Source organism: Peromyscus maniculatus, chromosome 18 (genome assembly GCF_049852395.1).
Source record: "Peromyscus maniculatus bairdii isolate BWxNUB_F1_BW_parent chromosome 18, HU_Pman_BW_mat_3.1, whole genome shotgun sequence".
Taxonomy (NCBI): Eukaryota; Metazoa; Chordata; class Mammalia; order Rodentia; family Cricetidae; genus Peromyscus; species Peromyscus maniculatus.
The window spans coordinates 42,246,568-42,274,496 of record NC_134869.1 but is presented as its reverse complement, the minus strand read 5'-3'; the positions used below and the strand labels follow the sequence as shown (position 1 = coordinate 42,274,496).

General features: G+C 49.6%; 1 protein-coding gene across 1 annotated transcript; it reads left to right on the top strand.

Moving 5' to 3' along the window:
• Window positions 1-3: 3 nt before the first annotated feature.
• Window positions 4-27,929, top strand: Stat2 (signal transducer and activator of transcription 2). The gene is made up of 24 exons (XM_006987350.4): window positions 4-274; window positions 6,368-6,505; window positions 6,672-6,822; window positions 7,119-7,214; window positions 7,554-7,643; window positions 7,735-7,810; window positions 8,217-8,302; window positions 8,475-8,626; window positions 11,647-11,805; window positions 11,891-11,983; window positions 12,473-12,532; window positions 13,126-13,143; window positions 14,319-14,412; window positions 14,526-14,573; window positions 14,661-14,744; window positions 14,908-15,006; window positions 15,105-15,240; window positions 15,356-15,408; window positions 15,527-15,621; window positions 16,748-16,884; window positions 17,052-17,234; window positions 17,433-17,490; window positions 25,357-25,643; window positions 25,924-27,929. Exons 2-24 carry the CDS (start codon window positions 6,375-6,377, stop codon window positions 26,064-26,066), a joined length of 2,529 nt encoding a protein of 842 aa, XP_006987412.2. The 5' UTR covers window positions 4-274; window positions 6,368-6,374; the 3' UTR covers window positions 26,067-27,929.

Sequence of the window (27,929 nt, the reverse complement as noted above, 5' to 3'; positions counted from 1 at the left end):
CGGCCGTCAGGTTTCCAGCCACTCGTCCCGCCCAGCGGAGGGCGGGGCTACGGTTCCGCCAATGGGAGTGCCACGCGGGGGGGAGGGCGTGGCCGAGCCTCCTGCCGCCCCCGGGACCCCGGAACCGCGGGTCGACAGCGCAGCTCGGTGATCCGTCCCACCGCTCCCGGGCTGGGTCCGCCGAAGTCGGGGGCGGGGTGGGCTCTGGAGCCGCTTGGAGGATTGCAAGTTTCCGCGGGAGCCACTGGGAGGAGCGGCCCTGGACGCTGGGAAGGTACAGGCCCCGGAGAGGGTGTGCAGTGCAGGGAGGAGCGAGTCCGGTCCCGGGAAGGAAGGGCTGCTGCCCCTGCGGATAAGGCTGCTGCTCGCTGGCTGAAGCCGATGCTCTGGGGTGTGCAGGATGTTAACACCCCCGCTTAGCTCTACTTCTCAACCCGGCCGACTTCCTTCCAGAACTCCTCCGCAGCCCCCTGAAGCCCGGCATGTAGCATTTGTTCCTGGTCCTAAGGCAAAGCTTTAACCTCTGCTCTGCGTACCTGTCTATCCGTTTGTTTATCATTTTAACCTGTAAGCAAGCGTATTTTTGTCTGTGTACCACATGCTTGCAATGCTTGTGTTGGTCAGAAGAGGTCGTCAGATCTGGGGCTGGAGTGGTGGTCGTGAGCCGCCATGTGGGTGCTGGGATTCGAACCCAGGGTCCTCTGGAAGAGCAGCCAAGGGTCTCAACCGCTGAGCCATCATTTTTCCAGCCCCTTTACATAATTTTTGGTCCTTACCAAAATAAATAAATAAAAACAGGCATCCGTAATTGTTACATACACATATATACAAATAATATACATATATATTTATATATGTAAACTATAAAGTCCTAGAAGGTGAAACTGCTTAAGGTTACACACAAAGTCTAATTTATTTCAGAAAACCTTATTTACTGCAAAATTGGCGTTTCCGAGAGTGAAGCTAGAGGAAGTACTTCATTGCAGCTCCTATAACCACAGTACAGTCCACTTAGCAGACACTTTTGTTTGTTTTGAGGCAGGGTTTCTCTGCCTGTCCTGGAACTTGCTCTGTAGCTGAGCCTGGGCCTCAGCCTCCCGAGAGTGCTGGGATTCAAGGGGGATTCAAGGGGTGTGCCAACACAGCCAGCAACTTCTTTTTTCTTATGTTTTAGTTTCTTATTTAAATCTCAGAGTTTGCTTGTTCCCTTCCTTTGATACTTGCCCTTTAATTACTGGGATCTTGTCCTTAAAATGAAGTTTTTGGAGCCGGGCGGTGGTGGCGCACGCCTTTAATCCCAGCACTCGGGAGGCAGAGGCAGGCGGATCTCTGTGAGTTCGAGGCCAGCCTGGGCTACCAAGTGAGCTCCAGGAAAGGCGCAAAGCTACACAGAGAAACCCTGTCTCGAAAAACCAAAAAAAAAAAAGAAACAAAAACTTCATTTTTTTTTTTTTTTTTTTTTTTTTTTTTGGTTTTTCGAGACAGGGTTTCTCTGTGTAGCTTTGCGCCTTTCCTGGAGCTCACTTGGTAGCCCAGGCTGGCCTCGAACTCACAGAGATCCGCCTGCCTCTGCCTCCCGAGTGCTGGGATTAAAGGTGTGTGCCACCACCGCCCGGCTAAGTTTTTGTTTCTTTAAAACCATACAGGCCAGGCAGTGGTGGTGCACACCCTTAATCCCAGCACTGGGGAGGCAGAGGCAGGAGGATCTCTGTGAGTTTGAGGCCAGCCTGGGCTACAGAGTGAGTTCCAGGATAGTCAGGGCTGTTACACAGATAAACCCTGTCTTGAAAAGCAAACCAAACCAAAAAGCAATACAGTATATAGTTTTAAAGAGTCAGATACCCAAGGGAAGATGTGGCTCAGCTAGAGCAATCACAGAGCACAAGAGAAGTCCTGTATTTGATCTCCAGCAACGGTTGATCAAGGATTATTAAAAGGCTAAAATGAAAAATTGGCTCCTGGGGGTGGAGAGATGGCTCAGTGTTTAAGGGAGCCTGGTGCTCTTGCAGAGGACTGGGGTTCAGTTCTCAGCACCGAACTGGGAAACTCACAACATCCTGAAACTCAAACTCCAGGGAATCTGAAGCCCTGTTCTGGTCCACAGCCCTGCTCCACTCTGCCCCAGCTCTGTGTGCACACGCACGCGCGTGCACACACACACACACACACACACACACACACACACACACACACCACAAATAAATAATTTTTGTTTGTTTGTGTTTTATGAAAAATGGGGCTGGGTGGTGGTGGTGCAGACCTTAAATCCCAGCACTTGGGAGGCAGAGGCAGGAGGATCTCATTGAGTTCGGGGCCAACCTGGTCTACAAAGTAAGTTCGAGGACAGCCAGGGCTACACAGAAACCCTGCTTAAAAAGAGAGAGAGAGAGAGAGAGAGAGAGAGAGAAGAAAAATTGGATTTCCTGCCCATTCTCTTCCCTTCCATATTCTACTTTCAGGGGAAGAGAGCCAGCTCATGGACCCTAGATGTTTTTGTTTGCTCTGTAGTAGAATCATGTCACTTTGAAGAACACGAGTGTGCTTGTTTCTCCTGATCTTTTAGGCTCCCAGTGTAATAATAATAATAATAATAATAATAATAATAATAATAATAATAATAATGTTTTTTTATTATTATTTCTTCTCTCATACAGTATACCCCAGCTGCAGCCTCCCCTCCCTCCACCCCTCCCACCCTCCCTCCACTCCCCATCCCCAGCTCCCCTGCTCCTCTGTTTCCATTCTGAAAAGAGCAGGCCTCCCAGTACACCGAACACTGCATCACAAGATGCAATAAGACTAGCCGCAAACCCTCATATCAAGGCTGGGTGAGGCAACTTAGTAGAGACGACCCCGTAGGAGGAAAAGGATCCCAAGAGCAGGCAAAAGAGTCAGAGACACCCCCTAAACCCACTGTTCGGAGTCCCACAAAAACCCCAAGCTAAACAAACAACCACAGGGGGCTGGAGAGATGGCTCAGAGGTTAAGAGCACTGACTGCTCTTCCAGAGGTCCTGAGTTCAATTCCCAGCAACCACATGGTGGCTCACAACCATCTGTAATGATATCTGGTGCCCTCTTCTGGCCTGCAGACATACATGCTGTATACATAATAAATAAATAAATCTAAAAAAAAACAAAACAAAACAAAACAAAAAAAAAACCAACCACAGCCTGTGTGCAGAGGCCCAGCCCAGACCCGGGCAGGCTCCATGATTGCCCCTTTGGTCTCGGTGAGCCCTGTGACTTACTTAGTTGATTCTGTGGGCCTGTTCTCTTCGTGTCTTTGGTCCCTCTGGCTCCTACTGTCCTCCCCCGCCCCCTTCTTGAGGGTTCCTGAGCTCTGCCTAAAAAAATAAAAAATCAGTGAAATGATTCCTAATGGTATTCTGCTATACTCATACCCCACTTGTCATCAGAGAGGCTTCCTTGGGCTGCTGATGGGAGCAGATGAATAACTTTTAATTCCCATAATAGATAAGAGATGGCAATGAGAAGGGAAAATGTGTGGGGGCACACACGTGGCACTGCCTGGTTTTGCTTGCTTTCTTTTTTTTTTTTTTTTTTTTTTTTTTAGAGCTGAAGACCGAACCCAGGGCTAAATCCCCAACCGCAGCCAGCTTTGTGTCAGGGGAAAGCAGTTTTTTTGTTTGTTTTAAAGATTTATTTATTATGTACACAGTGTTCTGCCTGCACACCAGAAGAGGGCACCAGATCTCATTACAGATGGTTGTGAGCCACCCTGTGGGTGCTGGGAATTGAACTCGGGACCTCTGGAAGAAAAGGCAGTGCTCTTAACCTCTGAGCCATCTCTCCAGCCACACAGTGTGTGTGAAATTTCTGGGTCTTTACAAATCTGGTAATTCACCTGAAGGCCAGGGATTGACAGAAGTCATAAATATGCTCCAGTCTTCAAGACTGAATGACTCACTGTGACACTTCAGACACCTTAAATGGAGGACCTTGCCTAGCTGGTGGGCAGTTGGTGAGGAGTATTTTCTTACCTGTCCCTAGAGAAAGCTCCTGGGCCAGCAAAAATCACGACTACTCAAGACCAATATTCATCTTTATCATTGATGCTTCCTTCCAGCGTAAACAACTACAAAGACCAAGAGTGTGAATTAACTGGAGGGGCTAGGTGGTGTCAGACAGTGGAAATATTGTTTGTTAGGTTGGACAATGTGTACATAGACGATGTACACATTGATTCCACTGTTCGTTCTGTCTCATGTAGTCCAACCTGGTCTGTGTAGCTGAGCCTGCCCCCAGCTGCTCAGTGCTGGTATTACGGGCTGTGCCACCACCACCTCTGCCTGGCATCACCATGGCCTGGCATCATTCTGAAAGTTATCATTTGAACAAGAAATACCACATACTGCAACTATGAAATAGTATTCCCTGGAAAAACTGCAGCAAACTGTAATAAGAATTACTTTAAAAATTTTTAGCCGGGCGTGGTGGCGCACGCCTTTAATCCCAGCACTTGGGAGGCAGAGCCAGTCGGATCTCTGCGAGTTGGAGGCCAGCCTGGGCTACCAAGTGAGCTCCAGGAAAGGCACAAAGCTACACAGAGAAACCCTGTCTCGAAAAAAAAATAAATAAATAAAAATAAAAAAAATTTTTTTCTTTTGGTTTCTCTGTGTAGCTTTGCGCCTTTCCTGGAACTCACTCTGTAGCCCAGGCTGGCCTCAACCTCACAGAGATCCAGCCTCTGCCTCCCGAGGTGCTGGGATTAAAGGCGTGCGCCACCACCGCCCAGCTACCAAAAAAATTTTTTTTAAGATTTATTTATCTGCATGTTTCCCCATCATGATCCTGATGCACTTGCTCATAGAATCCCTCTTCTCTCTCTTTGACTGGACCACTGGAGCTCTGTCTAGTGATTGGCTGTGGATCTCTGCATCTGCTTCCATCAGTCATTGGAGCAAAGCTCTGTGATGACAGTTAGGGTATTCACCGGTCTGATCTCTGGTACAAGCCAGTTCAGTTCAGTACCCACTCCACCATGGCTAGCAGCCCAGTCTGGGGTCATCCTTGGTGACTCCTGGCAACTCCCCTAGCACTGGGTTTCTCTCCATCCCCTCTGATGCATGGGCGGGCTTTGTGGAGCCCACTACCTATGATGGAGAACCTCGTGCAGCCTTGAGGCAGGGGAAGGGGCTTGGACTTGTCTCTACCGGATGTGCCTCCCCATGGGAGGCCTTACCTTCTTGTGGGTAGGAGTAGGAGGTGGGTTGGGAGGGGGAGGCTGGGGGGTGGGAGGAGGGAAGAGGGGATCTTTGACTGGTATATAAAATGAATGAAAAATTTTTCTTAATAATAAAAAATTTTTTAAAAAGGATTTATTTATCTATTATGTATACAGTGTTCTGCCTGCAGGCCAGAAGAGGGCACCAGACCTCATTACCGATGGTTGTGAGCCACCATGTGGGTGCTGGGAATTGAACTCAGGACCTCTGAGCCATCTCTCCAGCCCCAAGAATTACTTTTAAAGAGAAAGGACAGAGACCAAGATTGAGAGTAGGAGCAATGTAAACTAATACTTTTTATATCTTTTGTTTGTTTGTTTGTTTTTGTTTTTGTTTTTGTTTTTTGAGATAGGATTTCTCTGTAGCTTTGGAGCCTGTCCTGGAACTTGCTCTGTAGACCAGGCTGGCCTTGAACTCACAGAGATCTGCATGTCTCTGCCTCTCAAGTGCTGGGATTAAAAGTGTGTGCCACCACTGCCTGGCTATTTCCTGTATCTTTTAAAAATTATTTTATGTGTACGAGTTTTGCCTACATGGAATGAAAACATACCACTTCCATGCCTGACGGCCTCAGAGGTGAGAAGAGGGCATCAGATCCCCTGGGACTGGAGTGCAAATGGTTGTTCGTCACCGTGTGGGTCCTAAGAATCAAAAACTGGTTCTCTAGAAGAGCGACAATACTCTTAAACACTGAGCCAACGCTCCAGCCCCTTTTCTGTATCTTTTAATTGTATAATTGAAACATTTTTAAATTAGAACAAAAATCACACAGCAGATGTGGTGGCCTAAATCCCAGCACTTAGGAGCCTGAGACGGGATTGTTGTGATTTCCAGGCCAGCTGGGTTACCGAGTTAGACCCTGGGTTTGTTTTCAGAGACAGGGTTTCTCTGTGTAACAGCTCCGGCCATCCTGAACTCGCTCCGTAGACCAGGCTGGCATCGAACTCACAGAGATCCACCTGCCTCTGCCTCCCGAGTGCTGGGATGAAAGGCGTGTGCCTCCACTGCCTGCCTGTTCGCTTTTTATAAGCCAAAAATAAATTCATAAATCATCATGAGACCGTGGGTGATTTGGTTCAGTAAAATGTCCAGTTGAGAACTGACATCCTCTCCATTCAGAGTCCAGATGGCGCAGTGGGAGATGCTGCAGAATCTTGACAGCCCCTTCCTGGACCAGTTGCACCAGCTCTATTCCCGGAGCGTGCTGCCGATGGATGTCCGGCAGCACTTGGCCGTCTGGATTGAAGGCCAGAACTGGTGAGGGCTTGGGGAGTTGGAATGGTTTCTTTCTTCTGAGCCCACAGGCTTCTAGAGACGTCCCGGGAGGGGTGGGAGATCTCCCAGCAGCAGCAGCAGCAGCAGCAGCAGCAGCAGCAGCAGCGACATGACAGAGCTCCTAATCCTTGTCATGCCCGGTCCTCAGGAGGGAAGTTGTGCTGGGCAATGACCATTCCACGGCCAACATGCTCTACTTCACCATCTTGGACCAGCTGAACCAGTGGGACCACTACAGCTCAGACCCGGATTGTTTCCTACTACAGCATAACTTGCGGAAGTTCAGCCGGGACATCCAGGTACTTGGCAGAGTTGGACTAATGGTTGGGGTACAGAATTGTTCCCAAAGATGCAAAGGGAGGGGGCTGACCTGGAGGAAGGAGCACAGAGTCTGAACTTGGGGTATCCATCTTGGGGTATCTGAACTTGGGGCAGAGTCAAGGACGGAGAGAGGTCGATACAGAGCCTAGATATACGTAGGAGATGGCCAGGGACCTTGCGGGAGGGGAAATACTGGGGAGACTGAGAGCAGGGTCTGGACTGACAGGTCACTGAGGTAGTGTTAATGGATCGGTCCTTCTCTTTTCCCACTTAGACCTTTTCCAATGGCCCTACCAAGTTGGCGGAGATGATCTTTAACCTTCTCCTGGAAGAGAAAAGAATTCTGAATCAGGCTCAAAGGACTCAGGAGGTGAGGACAATGTGGTGGGGATGTTGAATGCTCCTGGGATAGAAAGACACCATGGCAAGGACTCAGGGAACTTGTCTCTGACCAGGATCTCCCCAAATCCTGCAGAATAATTTCAGATCACGATTTTAGGGATGAAAAGTCAGAGTTCATCCTGAGAGGTAAAGGGTGCACGCCTTTAATCCCAGCACTTGGGAGGCAGAGGCAGGAGGATCTCTGAGTTTGAGACCAGCCTGGTCTATAGAGGGAGTTCCAGGACAGCCAGGGCTACACAGAGATGCTGTCTTGGGAAAAGAAAAGAAAAGTCAAGAGTTCAAACGTGTTCAGAACCTCTTGTTTCAGGTACAAGCCAGGCCAGCTCCTGAAGCAGCAGTGGAAGGCCAGCAGTTTGAGATTGAATCCCGAATCCTGGATTTAAGGGCTCTGGTTGAGGTTGGTGGATACGGCAGGTGTCGGGATGGAGAGGATTCAGCTTTTCTGCCCCCTAGGAAGCAGCCTTATTGGGGTCCCATCTCCTCTGCAGATATTTGTGAGGTCCATCACGCAACTGAAAGACCTGCACGACGTCTTCAGCTTCAGATACATGATTTTCACTCAAAGTAGGTCCGCTCAAAGTGGGAGAAAGACAGAGGCCATCTTGGGGACCTGGTGTAGATGATGGCAGGAGCGGAACGCTCCAGCGAGCAGTAGTCACCTTCAGCGGTACACATCAGCGTCCATCGTCCTGCCAGTGTACACGGCAGGGGCGAGGGTGTGCTGTAGAGGATGCACCAGAGACGCAGCGGAGGAACAGCCAGTCAGCGACCGGGGGGCTAATGCAGCAAACTGCCTCGGCAGGCTGAGCGGGCTTCGGGTCCATTTAGGATGTGCCCCCGGGACCCTGGGTGCCTGTGCTGTGCCTGGCTCTCCCTGCCTCTCCCCCGACCCATCACTCCCTGTTCCTGACCGAGACCGGGAAAGAGCAGAGGAGTCCGTGGGCGCTGACCCCTGGTTTTGCCTTTTCAGAGAAGACGTCGTCTTTGGATCCCCATCAGAACCAACAGCAGCAGCTTGTACAGACGACGGCTAACCAACTGGACAGGATGAGAAAGGTGAAGAGGAGGGTACGGGGGCGGGGCGGCAGGGGCCTGGGGGGAGGGGTCTGGGGGGAGGGCCTGGGGGAGGGGGCTGGGGAGGGGCCTGGGGGGCTCCCGGCCACTTCGCTGGTGGACGAGGGTGGCGGTGAGAGGTACTTAGCCCCTCGCCGCCGTCTCTCTCGGCTAGGAGGTGCTGGATACCTCCAAAGCCCTTGTAGGCCGATTAACCACCCTGGTCGACCTGTTGCTGCCGAAACTGGACGAGTGGAGGGTGCAGCAGCAGAGGTCCTGCATCGGAGCGCCACCCCCGGAGCTGCAGCTGGAACAGCTGGAACGGTGGTAAGAGGGAAAGATGTCCCGTCCCCGCGGCCGCCCGCTCGCTCTGTACGTGGTGGTGACGTCTAGGGGCAGCCAGCGAAGGGCTGGGGTGAGCGCAGGGGAGGGGAAGGGAAGAAGACTGCAGGAAGTGGGGCCTCTTCTGTCGGCGGCGTCTCCTGTTAGACCCACCCGTCTCATACCCTGCTTCTTGTCCTCACAACTCAGGGAGACCGGAGTCCAGTCTTTGGTAAAGAAGTAAGGGAAAGTCACGGATTAATGCACAGTCACGATTCCCCACTGAACACCATCTCTACCCTTGGTTTTGTTTGCCTTTGAGACAAGGGTCTCACTGTGTAGGTCTGGGTAGCCTGGAACTCACTGGGTTGAGCAGGCTGGCTTTGAACTGACCAGTCCTCCAGCCTCTGCTTCCCTGGTGTTGGGATTAAAGGCACGGGCTACCATGCTTATTTAATAAAATAAATCTTTAAGGAAAGAGAAACCTGGGCTGGAGAGATGGCTCAGTGTTTAAGAGCACTGGCTGTTCTTCCAGAGGTCCTGAGTTCAGTTCCCAGCAACCACATGGTGGCTCACAACCATCTGTAATGAGATCTGGTGCCCTCTTCTGGTGGGCAGGTGTACATGCAGGCAGAACACTGTATACATAATAAATAAATGAATCTTTTTAAAAAAGAAAAAAGAAACCCTGTCTCCAAAAACCAAAATAATAATAATAAAACAAAATAAATGGACATTCAGGAGGCAGAGGCAGGCAGATCTCTGTGAGTTTGAGGCCGCCTTGATCTGCAGATTGGTACAGATTGAGTTCCAGGATAGCCAGGGCTACACAGAGAAACTCTGTCTCAAAAATAAATAAATAAATAAATAAAAATTAAATAAAATAGAAAGGAGAAAATGGAGCTGGGGGGGCGGTGGGAGTGTGGGGGGGAACAGCGTGAGGATGCACACCTTCACACCTTTAATCCCAGCACTCAGGAAGCAGAAACAGGTGGGTTTCTATGAGTTGGAGGCCAGCCTGGTCAACAGAGTGAGTTCCCGGACAGACAGGGCTACACAGAGAGACTCTGCCTTGAAAGAAAGAAAGAAAGAAAGAAAGAAAGAAAGAAAGAAAGAAAGAAAGAAAGAAAGAAAGAAAGAAAGAAAGAAAGAAAGAAAGAAAGAAAGAAAGAAAGAAAGAAAGAAAGAGAAAGAATTTTAATGATTTATTTATTTTTATGTGCATTGGTGTTTTGCTTGCATGAATGTCTGCATGAAGGCGTCAGGTCCCTTGGAACTGGAGTCACAGACAGGTGTGAGCTGCCATATGGGTGCTGGGAACTGAACCCAGGTCCTCTGGAAGAGCAGCCAGTGCTCTCAACCACTGAGCCATCTCCCCATGCCTCCTCTCGATGGGTCCCAGGGACGTCAGGCCTGCTTCATGAATACTTGTTTACCCACTGTGCCATCTCTCAGGCTATAGGCACATTTTTCTTGGGGTTTTACTAAAGATGGTTCTGAGCTGGGCAGTGGTGGCACCCGCCTTTAATTCCAGCACTCGGGAGGCAGAGGCAGGTGGATCTCTGTGAGTTCAAGGCCAGCCTGGTCTACAGAGGGAGTTCCAGGCCAGCCAGGGCTACACAGAGAAACCCTGTCTGGAAAAACAAAAACAAAACAGAACGGAAAAAAGATGGTTCTGAGCTGAGTGTGGTGCTGGAGTCCAGCAGTCCAAGTGCCATGGAGGCATCACACAAGAACCAAAAGGGCACGCTGGCCTGGAGTGTGTAGTTAGATGCTGTCTTGAACACACACACACACAAAAAAAAAAAAAAAAAAAAAAACAGGGTCTGAGGAAATGGCTCCATCAGGAACATGCTTGCTATTTGGACTTAGGGCCTGAGTGCTGATCCCCAGCACCCACATCCACTGAGTGCCGCAATCCCAGGTACCTCGAACCCCAGCACCAGGTGGGCAGAAGTAGGCAGATACCCAGGGTTTGCTGGCCAGCCCCCGAGGCAGAGTGGTGAGGTCCAGGATCCGTGAGAGACACTGTCGCAAAGAGATGACGAGTGCCGGGCAGTGGTGGCGAACGCCTTTAATCCCAGCACTCGGGAGGCAGAGCCAGGCGGATCTCTGTGAGTTCGAGGCCAGCCTGGGCTACCAAGTGAGTCCCAGGAGAGGCGCAAAGCTACACAGAGAAACCCTGTCTCGAAAAACCAAAAAAAAAAAAAGAGATGACGAGCAATAGATGATGAAGACACTCAGTTCTGGCTCCCGTGTGCACGTATGCACGCACCTGCCACGCCCATGTGCACACCCTGTACAAAATAAAGTGTCATCGTGCTAATAAGACCTTTATCGGCTTTGTGTATCAAAGTGGTTTTGGCGTTTAATCGTTTGGAGTAAAAATTGTGCTGAACCCAGGTGGTGGTGGCTCACACCCTTTACCCCAGCACGGGGGAGGCAGAGGCAGGCGGGTCTACAGAGCGAACTCCAGGATATCCTAAGCTACACAGAGAAACTGTCTCAGATAAAAACAAAAGAAGTGTGTTGAATACTCTTCCGTATGCTTCCTGGATTCTGTTGGTTTGTGACAGAGTCTCACGTATCCCAGGCAGGCCTTGAACTCACTTTATAGCTGTAGGTGAACTTCTGATCTTGCCTCTGCCTCCTTAGTATTGGAATTTCCAGCGTGTGCCCCTGCGGCAGTCTACAGTGCCGGGGATCAAACCCAGGGCTTTGTGCCTGTTCTACCAAATGAACAACACCATTAACCCCTTGTATGTATGTGTGTGTGTATTTTTGAGACAGGAGCACATTGTATAGCCCAGGCTGGCCTTGAACTCATGACCCTCCTACTTCAACCTTGAGTGTGGGCGCACCGGGGTACAGAGGTAACACCTGGCCCTAGGTTCTTTCTTTCTTTTTTTTTTTTTTAAGCTCAAATCAGTTTCCAGCTCTCCATGTCATTAAAGAGAGGACACTCAGAACCTCAGGGGGGGACCCTAAAACTTACACATACCCTCTCCCCGCACTCTGTCACCCAGGTTGACGGATGGCGCAAGACTCTTGTTCCACCTTCGGCAGCTGCTACAACAGCTGAAAGAGATGAGCCAGAGTCTTCACTACGAGGGTGACATGTCTAGGCAAGGCGTGGACCTGCAGAATGCCCAGGTCACAGAGCTGCTACAGCGCCTGCTCCAAAGGTCTGGTGGCCTGGGAGGGGTCTGTGGCGGGAGAAGCGACGAAGCCACGTGGGGACACAGTTGTCACAGACGCCTCTTTCCTTAGGTCCTTTGTGGTGGAGACCCAGCCCTGCATGCCCCAAACTCCCCACCGACCCCTCATCCTGAAGACCGGGAGCAAGTTCACTGTCCGACCAAGGTTGCATTTTTTTTTCTTTTCCTGCTTTTCCGAGACAGGGTTTCTCTGTGTAGTTTTGGTGCCTGGCCTGGATCTCGCTCTGTAGCCCAGGCTGGCCTCGAACTCACAGAGATCCGCCTGGCTCTGCCTCCTGAGTGCTGGGATTGAAGGCGTGCGCCACCACCACCCGGCATTTTCTAACTCCTGCCTCGTTTTCCCTGCTCTGCCATTGTGCCTTTTCTGAGCACAGATCTTTTCTCTGATGGAAATTTCTTCTTTCCCCTCCGGTTCACTTCCTTCTTCTAACCCCTCCCCAACCCTTTTCTCTACACATCTGGACTTATCGAGAACTGGAGAGCCAGGCGTCATGTCTGTGAGTTCAAGGCCAGCCTGGTCTACAGCAACAGTTCCAGGACAGTTGGCTACACAGAGAAACCCTGTCTCAAAAACAAACCAACAACAGCAACGGCAGCAGTGATTGACCACTGTCTCCACGTCCTGTTCCCCCAGGCTGCTGGTGAGGCTCCAGGAGGGCAATGAATCACTCAAAGCAGAAGTCTTCATTGACAGGTGAGTCGAGGGCAGCCGGAGGATGTCACTAAGATGGCTCATGGGAATAGGCTGCTGTCAGGGGCACTGGTTGCACAGTGGGACCCTCCGGCTGCCTTTTGTCCACTCCGTTCTACCTGACAGAAGTGCTGGTGCCCCCCTTTTAATCCCAGCACTGCACTCTGGGGGCAGAGGCGGGAGGATCCCTGTGAGTTCGAGGCCAACCTGGTCTTCAGAGCGAGATCCAGGACAGTCAGGACTGTTTCACAGAGAAACCCTGTCTCTAAACCACCACCACCCCCCAAAAAAGAAAGAAAGAGCAAACAAACAAACAAACAAACAAACAAACTAAACACAGCAAACCACCCCACCCCCCTCTCACGGAGGTGCCATGCACGTCTCAGGCTCATTCCCTGCACTGACCGCTCCACCAGGTAGGAATTACCAATGCGTCAGGCCATGTGGCTAGTGAGCTCGAGGGTCTGCCTGAGCACCAAGACCAAATTCCTAACCAGATTGCCGAGTGCAGGCCTGGTGGGAAGGGCCGCTTCTGAGCCATCTCCCTCTCCCCCACAGAACCACTGATTTTTCTTCTTCTTCTTCTTTCTTTTCAGGAATTCAGAGTTACCAGGGTAGGTGCCTGACGCGGACATGTACACTGCACACATGACCTGAACAACCACACTTGGCAACCCTGGTGGGCGTCCAACAGAGAAGGAGGGGATTCGGGACTTGGAGAACAGCAGAAGGGGGGTTTCTGTTTTCCTGCTCAGTTATATTTTTTCATTTTAATTATTTTGTATTTTACTCACAGAGAGTGAGTGTGTGTGTGTGTGTGTGTGTGTGTGTGTGTGTGTGTGTGTGTGTGTGCGCGCGCGCACACGCGCGCGCACAGGACCAAGAGAGAGAAATACGGAATATGTGTAGGTCAGAGGACAACTAGTAGGAGTCTGTTCTTTCTTTCCACCGTGTGGGTCCTGGGGATCAAACTCGGGTCATCGGGCTTGGCAGCAAGCCTCTCCACATGCTGAGCCATCTCACTGTTGCTAGAGTTTTCCGCCTTGCCCACAGTCAGGACAAATCTTTGTCACCCGCCAGTCCCACAGCCGCTCAGACCCAACCAAGTAAACACAGAGACTTATATTGCTTACAAACTGTATGGCCGTGGCAGACTTCTTGCTAACTGTTCTTATATCTTAAATTAATCCATTTCCATAAATCTATACCTTGCCACGTGGCTGGTGGCTTACCGGCATCTTCACATGCTGCTGGTCGTGGCGGCGGCTGGCAGCCAGTCCTTCTGCCTTCCTGTCCTTTTATTTCTCCTCTCTGTTAGTCCCGCCTATCCTTCCTGCCTAGCCACAGCCGATCAGGTTTTATTTATTGATCAATCAGAACAACTTGACATACAGACCATCCCCCAGCACAGCCAAGTGCAGACCATCTCAGACACCTGCACTCAGGCCCATGGTCCTAATCATCCTCTATGCGGACCTGCTGGGTAACGCCACAAAGAACCCAAGAAGGGCTCCCACAGGACATACAGAACATCCCACAGCATCTCACTGTCCCTTTCCTGCTGATCCTTTAACTCTGAGCATGGATGGTGGACACACCTGAAATTTCAGTACTTAGGAGCCTGGGGCACGAGGACCGCTGAATATACAAGGCTAGCCTGGGCTACATAGTGAAACCTGAGAGAGAGAGAGAGAGAGAGAGAGAGAGAGAGAGAGAGAGAGAGAGAGAGAGAGAAACAGACAGACACTAACCTTGCTCTTTGCCTCCATTTATCTTTTCCTTGGAACAGCTTCCGGAAGTTCAACATTCTGACCTCAAACCATAAATCCCTGACGCCTGAGGAGGGCCAGAGACAAGGCTTGATTTGGGACTTTGGCTTCTTGGTAAGGAGGGTTGATAGAACCGGCAGCTAACCCAAAGGAACAGGGGTTGGCGCGTCTCCAGGTCTTGGCCTCTGGGTCCCCTCCCTGGCATTGTGATTCTCCCCAATTCACAGACGCTGGTGGAGCAACGCTCTGTGGGTACAGGGAAAGGTAACAGTAAGGTATGTCTGGTGAGGAGACCCACCGGGACAGGGAGCTGAGGCCAGGGACTCGCCCGAGGGACCTGTCTGATCACGGTGACTCTCCAGGGGCCGCTGGCCGTGACGGAGGAGCTTCACACCATCAACTTCACGGTGCAGTACGTGTACCAGGGTCTGAGGATGGAGCTGAAGGTGAGCGGGAGGCAGCAGGTTCAGAGGGCGGCACGGGCAGGCACGGACAGACGGACGGACGGACGGAAGTGTCCCGGAGCGGGACGTCACCCAGGCGCCGCCGAGGCAGATGTCGGCCACCACCGTGACTCCTGTTTTTTTCCGCCCCCCCCCCCCCCCCCAGACGGACACGCTCCCTGTGGTGATCATTTCTAACATGAACCAGCTCTCCATTGCCTGGGCCTCGGTTCTCTGGTTCAACATGCTCAGCTCAACCCCCCAGGTAGGAGAATGAGGGGAACGGGTGAGGAGCAGAGAGGGGCGGAGGCATGGTGGGAGGGGCTGCTTCTGAGCCGTCTCACCTCCCCCCTCCCCCCACAGAACCCCCAGTTCTTCTGCCAGCCCCCTAAAGCCCCCTGGAGCTTGCTGGGGCCTGTCCTTAGTTGGCAGTTCTCCTCCTACATTGGCCGAGGCCTCAATTCTGAGCAGCTGGGCATGCTGAGGAACAAGCTATTCGGTACAGTCTTCCTTTCTCTCCGCCTTGACCCAGCCTAGCTTACCTCTATCCCGTGTCCTACCCCAGACCCTCTGCCTGGCCCGTGCCCTCCTCAATCTGTGACTCTGGCCCACAGGAAAGAACTGCAAGATGGAGGAAGCATCATTGTCCTGGGTAGACTTCTATAAGGTAACTCCCGACAGCCTGTGCCCCTCCATTCCCCAGTCCAAATACTGGCCCCGCCACGACCCTTCCCTGCGTCAAAGGCGGCCCCCCATTTCTTCCTGCCTTTCCCTGCCTCCTTCAGCGAGAGAGCCCCCCTGGCAAGATCCCGTTCTGGACATGGCTGGACAAGATTCTGGAGCTGGTCCACGACCACCTGAAGGATCTCTGGAATGATGGGTAAGGCCTTTCCCAGCCTTCCTGTCCAGTGTTGTCTCCCACTGGGCTCAGAAGTGGACTTCGTGTGCCCGGCCCCCCCACCATGGCCCACGGGAGAGACTGAAAACTGGTGGGGGGTCCCGTTAGTAATCGTGGCCCGCATTTATTTGTCCAGTGTCCGCTGTGTTGTGGAGCCCGCTGGGTGCCGTCATGAATTTGTTCATATAGTCCTTAAAACCACACTGGGTGGTGAAGAGTTCCACCTTCAGTCTCATGAGGTCACCCAGTCTCGCTCGGAGAAATTGGGAACTTGCTCAGTGGACAGAGTTGAGAATAGACCCAGGCCTGGGCAACTGCCCATCATCACCTGGCCTTCCTTACTTTTTACACGGAGAGACAGACAGACAGACAGACAGAGAGGGTTTCTCTATAAAGTAGCTGTGGCTGGCTGTACTAGAACTTGCTATGTAGACTACGATGGCCTTGAACTCACAGATCCACCTGTCTCTGCCTCTTCAGAGCTGGGTTAAAGACATTCGGCACCATGCCCAGCTCTGTTATATTTTTATGTATTTTGTGTGCACGTGTGTGTGCATATGTGAATGTGCGTGCATGCATGTGTGTGCATGTGTGTGTATGTGTGTGTGTGTATATGTGTGTGTAGTCAGATGACAGCTTGCGGGAGTGGATTCTGTGTGTGTGTGTGTGTGTGTGTGTGTGTGTGTGTGTGTGTGAATGTGTGTATGAATGTGCGTGTGTGTGTGTGTGTGTGCGTGTGTGTGTGTGTGTGTGTGTGTGTGTGGCGGGTGTGTGTGTGTGTGTGTCAGAGGACAGCTTGCAGGGATGGGTTCTCTCCTTCCACCATGAACTAGCGGTCGGACTCGGGTGGCCAGGCTTGGTGGCAGGCACCTTCAGCTGCTGAGCCCTCTAGCCACCCGTCGTCACCTTGTGCTGTTCATCAGTGGGTCCTCTCTGAATCCTCACACCCCTTCAAACCTTGGGGGTAGGAGCATTGTCTCCAAAGTCACGTGATTTGATCAAGATGAAAAAGTTTGTGCGTGACAGAAGCCGGGCCCTGTCCCAGTTCCGACGTCCACACAAGCGGGACAGGGACCTTGGGGTCTTACAGTGGCTCCGTCCGCTCCAGGCACATCATGGGCTTCGTGAGCCGGAGCCAGGAACGCCGACTCCTGAAGAAGACGGTCTCCGGCACCTTTCTCCTGCGCTTCAGCGAAACTTCGGAAGGGGGCATCACTTGCTCTTGGGTGGAACACCAAGATGATGGTCAGCCCCTCTCCCACCCCACCCCACCCCTTCTGACCCTCTGCCTACCCTCGGATTCTGGGGCTCTGCCTGGACCCTGTGGTAGCTTTGGGGTTGGGCAGCCAGGGCGGGGAACTCTGGGCCTAGTCTCGCCTCTCAAGCCCTCTTGTTACTCATCTCTTCTTCAGATAAAGTGCTCATCTACTCCGTGCAGCCCTACACCAAGGAAGTGCTACAGAGACTCCCCCTGACAGAAATCATCCACCACTACCAGGTTCTCGCCGAAGAGAACATCCCTGAGAATCCGCTACGATTCCTCTACCCCAGAACCCCTCGGGATGAAGCTTTTGGGCGCTACTACCAGGAAAAAGGTTGGGATCATTGACAGGCACCCTTCCTAGAATGAAAGGGTTCTCGGATACCGTTCAGTCCGGCTCCCTCCTCTCACACACGGGACGCGTTTGTCCACAGTGCATGCTCGTCAGTAGAGAGGTACACTTGTCAGGGACGGGGGAACTTTGACCGGTGTGTTCAATGTTGATCTCCCCACCTGCTCTCTGTCCCCACAGTTAATTTTGAAGAACAGAGGAAATACTTGAAACAGAGGTTCATTGTGATCTCTAACAGGTGAGTTACAAACCCTTCACTCAGCAGCGCCTCCAGCCGGCTCATTCCAGTCCCTCCCTGCTCAGCTACTTCTCTCCTCCCTCCCGATGCCCTCTTTTCCGCTGTCTCCATATGAGTTCCCTGAGAGCCATGATCATAACCACTCCTGTAGTTGGGACCCTTCCGAATGCCAAGCACAGTACCGGGTTTTCTAAGAACTTTTTTTGTGGTTTACCCCTTATGAGGACCCGCTGGAGTCGGTAATAACCGTGGCGATCATATTACAAGCATGTTATTGCTGGGGGCTAGCAAAATGTTTTGTGTGTTTTCTTATTTTGTTGAGTCTTCGCATTTGGCCTGTGAGCTACAACTGGTATCGGCTAAAGAAACTGTGCTTCCAGCCGGGCGGTGGTGGCGTACGCTGTTAATCCCAGCACTCTGTGGGCAGAGCCAGGCGGATCTCTGTGAGTTCGAGGCCAGCCTGGGCTACCAAGTGAGTTCCAGGACAGGCACCAAAACTACACAGGGAAACCCTGTCTCGAAAAAACTAAAAAAAAAAAAAAAAAACAGCCAGGCGGTGGTGGCGCACGCCTTTAATCCCAGCACTCGGGAGGCAGAGCCAGGTGGATCTCTGTGAGTTCCAAGGCCAGCCTGGGCTACCAAGTGAGTTCCAGGAAAGGCGCAAAGCTACGCAGAGAAACCCTGTCTCGAAAAAACCAAGAAAAGAAAAAAAAAATAGGGGGCTGGAGAGATGGCTCAGAGGTTAAGAGCACTGACTGCTCTTCGAGAGGTCCTAAGTTCAATTCCCAGCATCCACATGGTGGCTCACAACCATCTGTAATGAGATCTGGTGCCCTCTTCTGACCTGTAATCATAAATGCTGTATACATAATAAATAAATGAATCTTTAAAAAAAAGAAAAAAGAAAAGAAAGAAACCATGCTTCAGTGCAATGAGGCAGCACACTGAAGGTACATGGCTACTGAATGATCCGGGTCTGTCCAATCATTCATTCATTTGCTGATTGATCAACAAGTTTACTGGCTTGTTTGTTGTTTGCTGTTGTTCTGTGTGAGACAGAATCCTGCTGGCCTGGAACTCACAGAGATCCTCCCTCCTCTGCCTCTCAGGTGCTGGAATTAAAGGCGTGAGCTACTGTGCCTGGCTTTTTTTTTTCCCTTTCAATTTATAGCTGTCATATAATATTTGTATGTATTTAGGGGGTACAGTGTGATCATTTGATACATGCCTACATTATATTAACCAACTCGTGATCATTAGCATTTTTTTTTAATTTTTAAATTTTTTTAAAAGATTTATTTATTTATTATGTATACAGTGTTCTGTTTGTATGTATCCCTGCAGGCCAGAAGAGGGCACCAGATCTCATTACAGATGGTTGTGAGCCACCATGTGGTTGCTGGGAATTGAACTCAGGACCTCTGGAAGAGCAGCCAGTGCTCTTAACCTCTGAGCCATCTCTCCAGCTCTAATTTTTAAATTTTTATTTGATGTGTACAGGTGTTTATTAAGGTACACAATATTTTGGGGAAAACAATACCACCACATCTCCTCTCTTTTTGTCTAAAATTAAAGAAAGCTTATAATACAAGAAAAACTATCTAATAAGTATATACAATATATACAGACAAAAATTACGTTAATGATGTCTAGTCCATTAACATTTGACAGATTCAGATAAAAACTCCATTATATATATTAACAATGTCCAGTAACATCTGATAAACTCAGACCAAAAAATTTTCATTACTTATCTTATTTAAAACAAGTAGTTCCTTTTTAAAAGTAGATTCCATAATCTCCCTTTTTACCTTATCATATCCATATTTTCTCTTCTTTCTTTTCATAATAGATTCAGTAGTCTACCTTTTGTCATTTTTATATCTTCCCCTTTTTCTTCAGTGTAGATTCAATGATCCACCTATTTATCCTATTATTTCTTTATCATTTTTTCTCAGAGTAGATTCGATGATCTATCTCATATCTATATTCTCTTTTTCTTTTTGCTTTCTAGGGGTGAATCCTGCTGGCCTGGAACTCACAGAGATCCTCCCGCCTCTGCCTCTCAGGTGCTGGAATTAAAGGCGTGAGCTACTGTGCCTGGCTTTTTTTTTTCCCTTTCAATTTATAGCTGTCATATAATATTTGTATGTATTTAGGGGGTACAGTGTGATCATTTGATACATGCCTACATTATATTAACCAACTCGTGATCATTAGCATTTTTTTTTAATTTTTAAATTTTTTAAAAAGATTTATTTATTTATTATGTATACAGTGTTCTGTTTGTATGTATCCCTGCAGGCCAGAAGAGGGCACCAGATCTCATTACAGATGGTTGTGAGCCACCATGTGGTTGCTGGGAACTGAACTCAGGACCTCTGGAAGAGCAGCCAGTGCTCTTAACCTCTGAGCCATCTCTCCAGCTCTAATTTTTAAATTTTTATTTGATGTGTACAGGTGTTTTGCCTGCATGTATGTCTGTGTACCACTTTCGTGCCTGGCGCCTGTGGAGGCCAGAAGAGAGTGTTTGTTGGATACCTGGGCACTGAGATTACAGTGATTGGGAGCTGCCAGGTGGTGCTGGGAATCGAACCTGGGACCTCTGCTAGAGCAGCCATGCTGATCTGAACCCTGAGCCGTCTTTCCAGCCCTGCCCCTTTGTTTGAGGCAAGGTCTGAAGTAGTTGAGGCCGCTCTTGAACTCCTGGTCTTCCTGCCTCTGCCTCCCAAGTGCTGGGATTACATCCCACTTCTACTTTGTGTCTTTTGTTTGTTTGATTGGTTTCTGAAACAGGATCACACTCTGTTGCCCAGGCTTGTCGGAAGTATCGGGGACTAAGGGGGTTCAGCCCCTCGATAGTCCCCTCCCAGGGTCCAGGAAGAATCTACAACCAGCTGATAATTAATCTTTGATGAAAAGAAATGAATCTATGTACATGAAACTCCTTAGTTCATACGTTTTATTATTTTGTGATAGTTCTCTCTCTGCACAGCTTTTATTCTGCTCTCATGTCTAGCTCCTTTCTTGCCTGATTTTTCTATATTAATCTACTGTCCCCTCTAGGTTCTATCTTAATTCCTTCATCTAGTTCTGTCCCTTCTAGGTTCTTATCTATCTAGTTTTTTCCCCTATCAGCTTCTCTCCCGTCTCCTTCTCTCTCATCTGGCTCTTCCTCATCTTGTTCTTCCCCATCTGGCTCTTCCTCAGCTTCCATCTCGTTCCTCTAGTACTCTCTTCTAGCCCTTCAATCTAGTTTTCCCTCATCTCAGTTCGTTCTTCTTTAGTTCTTCCATTCTCTTTTCTCTTCTCCGTCCCCCTGTGCCCTGGAAGTCCCAGTAAATATACACTTACAAGCAGTATTCCCTTAGCAATGCAAAGCCAGGCTTCCAGGGTCAAACCGAGGGGTGATAAGAATCACATAGAGAGGCAATAACCATTAATTATCATTTGCAACCCCAAAGGGAAGTGACCAATGGAGAAATGAATTAACTAAAGGCTAAATTCAGGTAATATCTAAGAAGAAGGCTCTTATGTGCTCAACTATAATCTTAAACGTGATTGGTAGAAAATGTTAAGAATCTATAAGTTGCTAGGTCAATGGGAGAAAATAAAACTGTCTTCTTTTTTCCTGTGGCCCCTATCTGTCCAAGCTATCTGCCGTTTTTTCTGCAGGGTGGGAGAAAGTGTGCTCAGTCGCTAGGCAACCTGTGTACAGCTAGATGCCTCTGGTGATAGTTAAAGGGAGATCTGGAACTGGAGGTAAGGTTTGGGAAAGGAGGAAGTAAGGCTTAATTGGCACATCCGCCAGGCCTTCTCAAACAGGTAGCCTGGATGCTTAAGTCTGTTCTTAGAGAGTACGGAGGTATCTCTGATAAAGTACTTTCTTCCATCTGGGGATGGACCTGGCCGGATGCTGCCAATGATGATAATTACAGGGAGGCTTGAACTGGGATTCTGGCTGAGCATAGCTGTCAGTGCAGAAGGTTATCTAAATATCCCTAGAAGTGGTTAGGTAAGGAGTTAATGGTCTATAAAGTTGGTAAGGCTATAACAAAAGGAGGGTCCGAGCTGATATGTAAAGCTATTACTAATGTCCACCTGACCTAGGCGGTGTCTCCTTATGGAATTTATCTTAAATCAGGAGACTTGTATGTGGACTGTTATTACTGCTAGTTCTTGAAAGTAGCCAAGGGAGAGATCTGATTCCAGAGAAAGCCTTTCCTAAGGCAGTTCTCCAAATACCTGGAATGTGTATGTCCAGAGAGTGATCAGTCCACACTGTTAGCCCTTCTTAGGGAAAAGTCAATTGGGAAAACTATGAAGGCACACATGATTTTCATAACAGAATACAGCTGACATATAACAAGTCAAGTAACACCAAAAACTCCTTGGGATTTGGCTTCCTCTGGAGGAATTCCCTGATTCCTCCAGGTAGTGACTTTGCCATAACCAGCTGAGTTGTTATGATATTCCTGCGGCCCGCAGCAGGAAGCTCATTATGAAGTCCATAACTGGCCTTGAACATGTGACACTCTTCCCGCCCTGGCCTCCTGAGTGCTGGGATTTTTATAGGTGGAAGCCTGGCATTTTGGATTCTTTCAATTAGCTATTCTAACCGTGAGACGATATCCCACCGTGGATTTGATTTGTATTTTCCTGGTGCCTACACACTTTTTCCCCCATATACTTTGTTATTTGTATATCTTCTTTTGAAAAGTGTCTCTGCAGATCTTCAGCCCACGCCAGGTGTGGTGATATGTGCCTCTAATCCCAGCACATAGGAGAATGAGGCAGGAGGAGTGAGCATTTGAGGCCAGTCTAGGTTACATAATGAGACCCTGTCTTAAAGAAAAGAAAAAAAAAATAGACCTTCAACCCATTTGTAAGTAAGATTATTTGCTCTTTAAAGATACATTCATTTTTACTTACATGTGTGAGTGTTATGCCTACATGCCTGTGCACTGTATGTATTCAGTGCCCTCCGGGGCCTGAAGAGGGGGTGCATCAGATGCCCTGGGACTGAAGTTACAGATGTTAGCCTCCATGCAGTTGCTGGTGCTCTTAACCACTGAGCCATCTTTCCAGCCCCTTACTTGCTTTCTTTACTGTTGAGATTTTTAATTCCTTACAGCTCCTGCATATTAATCCCTTCTTGAGTGAATAGTTAATAAGTATTATTCCCCACTCCATAAGCTGTTAGCTCTGCTGACTGTTGCTTTTGCTGTGAATATTCTTAGTTTGATTTAATTGCATTTAGTCTGTTTTTGCTTTTATTTTATGCGCTTTCGGGGCTGTGTTAATTGTTTTTTTTTTGTTTGTTTGTTTTTGTTTTGTTTTTTTAAACTTTTTTTTATTTTTATTCCATGTGCATTGGTGTATGTATGTATGTCATACATCAGGTGTTAGATCCCTTGGAACTGGTGTTAGAGACAGTTGTGAGCTGCCATGTGGGCGCTGGGAATTGAACCTGGGTCCTCTGGAAGAGAAGCTAGTGCTCTTAACCACTGAGCCAGCTCTCCAGCCCCGTGTTAATTGTTTATACCAGTGTTCTGAGGCTTTTCGTTTCCTTCTAAGATTTTTTTTTTAAATTATACGTATGTGTCTGGGGAGCGGGGTGGCTGTGTATGTACAAAAGAGGCTTTCTTATCCCCAGGATCTGGAGTTAGAGACAGTTGTGAGTTGTCCAATTCAAGTGCTGGGAATTGAACTCAGCTCCTCTGCAAGAGCAGTACTCTCTCTTAACCACTGAGCCATCTCTCCAGTCCCGAGGCTTTTTCTTTTATATAACGTTATAATTTCAAGCTTTATGTTTAGGTCTGGATGATCTCTTTGTGTTGATTTATTTTGAGACAGGGCTTTCACCGCACAGACTTGGCTTGCCTGGAACTCACTGTGTAGACCAGTCTGATCTGAAATGCACAAAGATCTGCCTGCTCCTGCTTCCTATGTGCTGAAACGAGAAGTGTGCACCGCCATGCCCTGCTTAAGACTTATTCTTTTTAATGATGTATATGTGTGCATGTGGGCACATACACACGAGTGTAGGTGCCTGTGGAGGCCAGAGTCCTCCACTCCGAGAGGACTGAGGTTCTGGAGCTAGAGCCACGGGCAGTGGTGAGCACCGTGCATGCGTGCTGGGAGCTGAACCTGGGTCTTCTGCACTCTGTCACTTTGTGCTCTGTCACTTGGTGGTGTGTGCTCTTAACTGCTGAGCCCTTTCTCAAGCCCCCCCCCCCCCGTGTTGATTTTTAGATTGTATTTATTTTTATGTGTGTGTATGTGTTCATGTGTGCCTGCAGGCCACAAACGTGTGTACAGAGGTCAGTGGACGGTGTGCAAGAGTTGGCTCCCTCTTTCTACCACGTGGGTCATGGGATGGGACTCAAGTTGTTTGGTTTGATAGCAGATACCCGCGGAGGCATTTGGCTGGCTCCGTGGTGTTTGTATTGGTGAAAGATACAAATCTAGATTCAGTCTTCCGCAAGTGGACGTCCGGTTTACTGAAGAGGCTGTGCATTCCCTCACTATATGTTTTTCTTGCCTTTGTCAAAAACTAGTTGGCTGTAGGTTCATGGGTTTATTTCTGGGTCTGTATTCTGTTTCATTGGCTCCGATGTCTGGCTTTATGTTGGTACTGTATCTTAGTATTATTTTATTATGCTAGCTGTTGTTGAGTCAGGGTCTCATGCACCTCAGATACACTATGTGGCTGTAGCTGGCTTTGAACCTCTGACTCTCCTGCCTTTCCCTCCCAGGGCTGGAATTACAGGCATGGATCACCACACCCAGCCTCCAGCCTTGTTATTCTATAATTGGGGTCTTTTGAGAGCTCACATTTGTTCCTTTTATTTCTGGGAAGAGCACCATTGGGTTGAGATTGCATTAAATTTGTAATTGTTTTGAATGATATCCAGAATTCTGCTTTTAACCATCCTGTTGCCTCTCAAGATTTTTTTTTTTTTTTTTTTTTTTTTTGGTTTTTTGAGACAGGGTTTCTCTGTGTAGCTTTGCGCCTTTCCTGGAACTCACTTGGTAGCCCAGGCTGGCCTCGAACTCACAGAGATCCGCCTGGCTCTGCCTCCCGAGTGCTGGGACTAAAGGTGTGCGCCACCACCGCCCAGCAACCTCTCAAGAATTTTTAAGCCTCGTTGTTCCCATTTAGGTGATAGTCTGAGGGGCTAGAGAGATGGATCAGCAGTTAAAAACAGTTGGCTGCTCAGACCTGGGTTCAGTCCCCAGCACCCACATGGTGGCTTATAAACCATTCATGATTCCAGTTCCAGGGGATCTGATGTTCTCTTCTGGCCTCCATCACGTACCAGGCATGCATGTGGTGCACACAGGCAAAATGCTTGTACACAGAAAATAAAAATAAATTTTAAAAAATTGTATATGATTATCTGAGCTTCGCCCAACTCGTAAATGAGAGGATTCAAACTCTAACAGACCTGATTTCAAGGCCAGATGTGGCGGTACATGCCTTTGATTCCCGCACTGGGGAAGTGGGGGGAAGAAGAAGCAGAAGAAGTTCCAGTCTAGCCTTGGCTAGTAGAGATTTGAGAGCCAGCCTGGGCTACATGAGACCCTGTCTCAAGAAAAGAACAGTAGCAAAAATCCTAAAATCTGGATTATAAAGCCCAAGGTCTCTAGACCTTACCCCCCAGCCCCCAGGCAGGGGTCTCACTGTGTAGACTGGTCTCAAACTCAGAGATCCGCCTGCCTCCGCCTCCCGAGTGCTGGGATTAAAGGTGCCCACCTAGCTCCCTGCCACCTTAGACTAGAGACACATCCCAGCTCCCTCTGCCATTCTCCATGTGTTTCCCTCACTGAGTCTTGTCCCATTGTCTGTCCTTGTACACCTAGACATGTGGACGAGCTGCAGCAGCCTCTGGAGCTTAAACAGGAGCCCGAGCCGGATTCATTAGAGCTAAACGCGGAGCTCATGTCCCCGATGGAGTTAGAACAGGACCTGGAGTTACAGACACTGCTGAACACAGGGCTGGATCTGGGGACGGAGCTGGAACTAAACCCCACACTCCGTGTGGCCCCACAAACAATGCTGGAGCCAGACCCCAGACCTGTACCGCAGCTCTTGCCAGAGTCAGGGTTACCTGATGACCTGCAGCATTTGAACGTGGACGATATGGAAAGTAAGTGATAAGGCTGGACGAGGGGGGGGGGGTGAGGTGGGGGTGTGGAGGGGTGGGAATGGGGGGTGGGACCACCTTCGCTGCCTCTCTCGGACCCGTTACCACAAGGTGAGCTCCAAGTTCCTCCTTCATTTCCTGGTGATTCCTTATGTTAGGAAACGCAGGTGTCTCCCATGTCCATTTCCCAAGAGTCCCTTCAGCCCCAGATTGTGCCTTTCCTGCTAGAGCTGGGAGCTTCTCACTTGGCTCAGGACCTGACATTTTTCTCTGTGTGGTCTAGTCTTCAGGGAAAGCGTAAATATTGATGATATCATGCCCCATGATGACCCGCTGTTGGCTGGCCAGAACGTCATAGATGAAGCCTGCATATCCCGCCGAAGCCATTTTGATGTGGATGGACCCTTGCTTCCCTCGGATGACTAGGAGCCACGTTCCCGTTTGGTCCCTCTGACCTCCCGCACCAGGACATTGCTTCCAACAGTGGGAAATGAGGCCTTCTAAGCTGGGTTAGCCGTGAACTTCGGAGTAATAGGTGGAAGTATAAGATGGCTTTGAAGGAGCAGCAACGAATCAGAACAGACGCTGGCCATAGTCTTACTAGAACCTTGAGGCTGCCTGCCATGCTGGGAGACACAGAGGCCCTGACGGGGGCAAGCCAGGACATTTGGGAGATTATCAGAGATTATCCAAGGCAGTGATGTCTTTCCAGTATGGAAGGATTTTAATGGTTTGATGATCGGTAAGGCTAAATTGGTGTGAACCATGGTTGGGTCTTTGTGGAGAGCACAGAAATGGGTGGAGTCTTGCTCTTCCTCCCCTTTTGCTATCCTGGGTCCTTGCCAAACCCAGAGTCTCACCCATGGCAACCACGACGGCACTGAGCCATACCCCAAGTCCTTCAGTCCTCACTTCCGGTCCAACCTGACCCTTTCCTCGTCTCCTCCCTTCGCTCCTGACTCCATTTCTAAATCTCCCGTTTTCCTAGAGAGGCCGAGAGCTGTCTGCTTCAGCCCAGCCTGTGAAACGCTATCCCGAGGAAGGGCGTGGCTATCCCGAGGAAGGGCGTGGCCATCCCGAGGAAGGGCGTGGCTATCCCGAGGAAGGGCGTGGCCATCCCGAGGAAGGGCGTGGCACGTCCCATTCCTCCCAGCCGTCCCCTGCCCCGTTCAGTTCCTCCCCCACAAAATAACCCTACTCCTCTTACCAAGATGTGAAGCTTTGCTCTGTTAGGGAGGCTCGTCTCTGCTTCCCCAGTTCTGGAGAGAATGGCTCCTGGTCTGGGCGGTAAGGTTTCTGAGCATCGGGACTTGATGGTTACGGTACTCCGCAGAGTGTCTGGAGAGAAGTGCTGCTTCTGAGCTGTCTGACTCATACGTTGTCACTGCTGCTTTTCTACCTTGTTAACATGAAAGCGACGCTTCTGTCCCTTAGGCGTGACCTGGGCAAGGACCTCGGGGCCTGGAAGGTTTATCAGAGGCCCCTGGACATCCTTCAGCCTTAGCCATTCATTGCCAGGCAACCTGGGAGCACCCGCCACTGCTCTAACCACTGCTCTAACCCGAGTGGTCAGTGGACACAGGGGAACATGCTGTGACCGTTTCCTTCCTGGTGTGTCAGAAGAAGAGTCCTGTTCAGGAAGGGTTAATAACGGTGGGGGGAGGGGACAGCAGTTGCTGTGTCCAGCCATGAAGGTGGCATGAGCAAACCAGAAACCAAGGAGCTAGATAAGGAAGACACACAGAGAGGAGCAGAGGAAACTCAGGGAGGTAAAAGCGAAAGTCGTAAGAGGAAGGCCCCCCGGCCAACAGATGGAAGGTAAGAAATCCAGTGGAAGGTAGGTGGCGGTGGTGGCGCACACCTTTAATCCCAGCACTCAGAGGCAGGCAGATTTCTGTGAGCTCAAAGCCAACCTGGTCTACAAAGTGAGTTCTAGGACAGGCAGGGCTACACAGGAAAACCCTGTCTCCGAAGAAAAGAAAGAAAAAGCGGCAAAACCAGGCAGGGTGATACATGCCTTTAATCCCAGCGCTCAAGTGGAAGGTGGATCTTTCTGAGTTTTGAGCCAGCCAGGGTGACGTAGTGGGACCCAGAGAGAGGCTGCTCTGTGCCCGAGATGATGGTAACGCGTCGTCCCGTCCTTTGTAAGTACCTCCGTTCCTGCTGTAGCACCTTTCATCGTTTGCTGCCTATAGCTGGAGTGAACTATTGTCTCGAGTCTTTTGTACATCATAATAAACTTTTGTTAGACAAACAACAACCAAAAAAAACAAAAACAAACAAACAAAA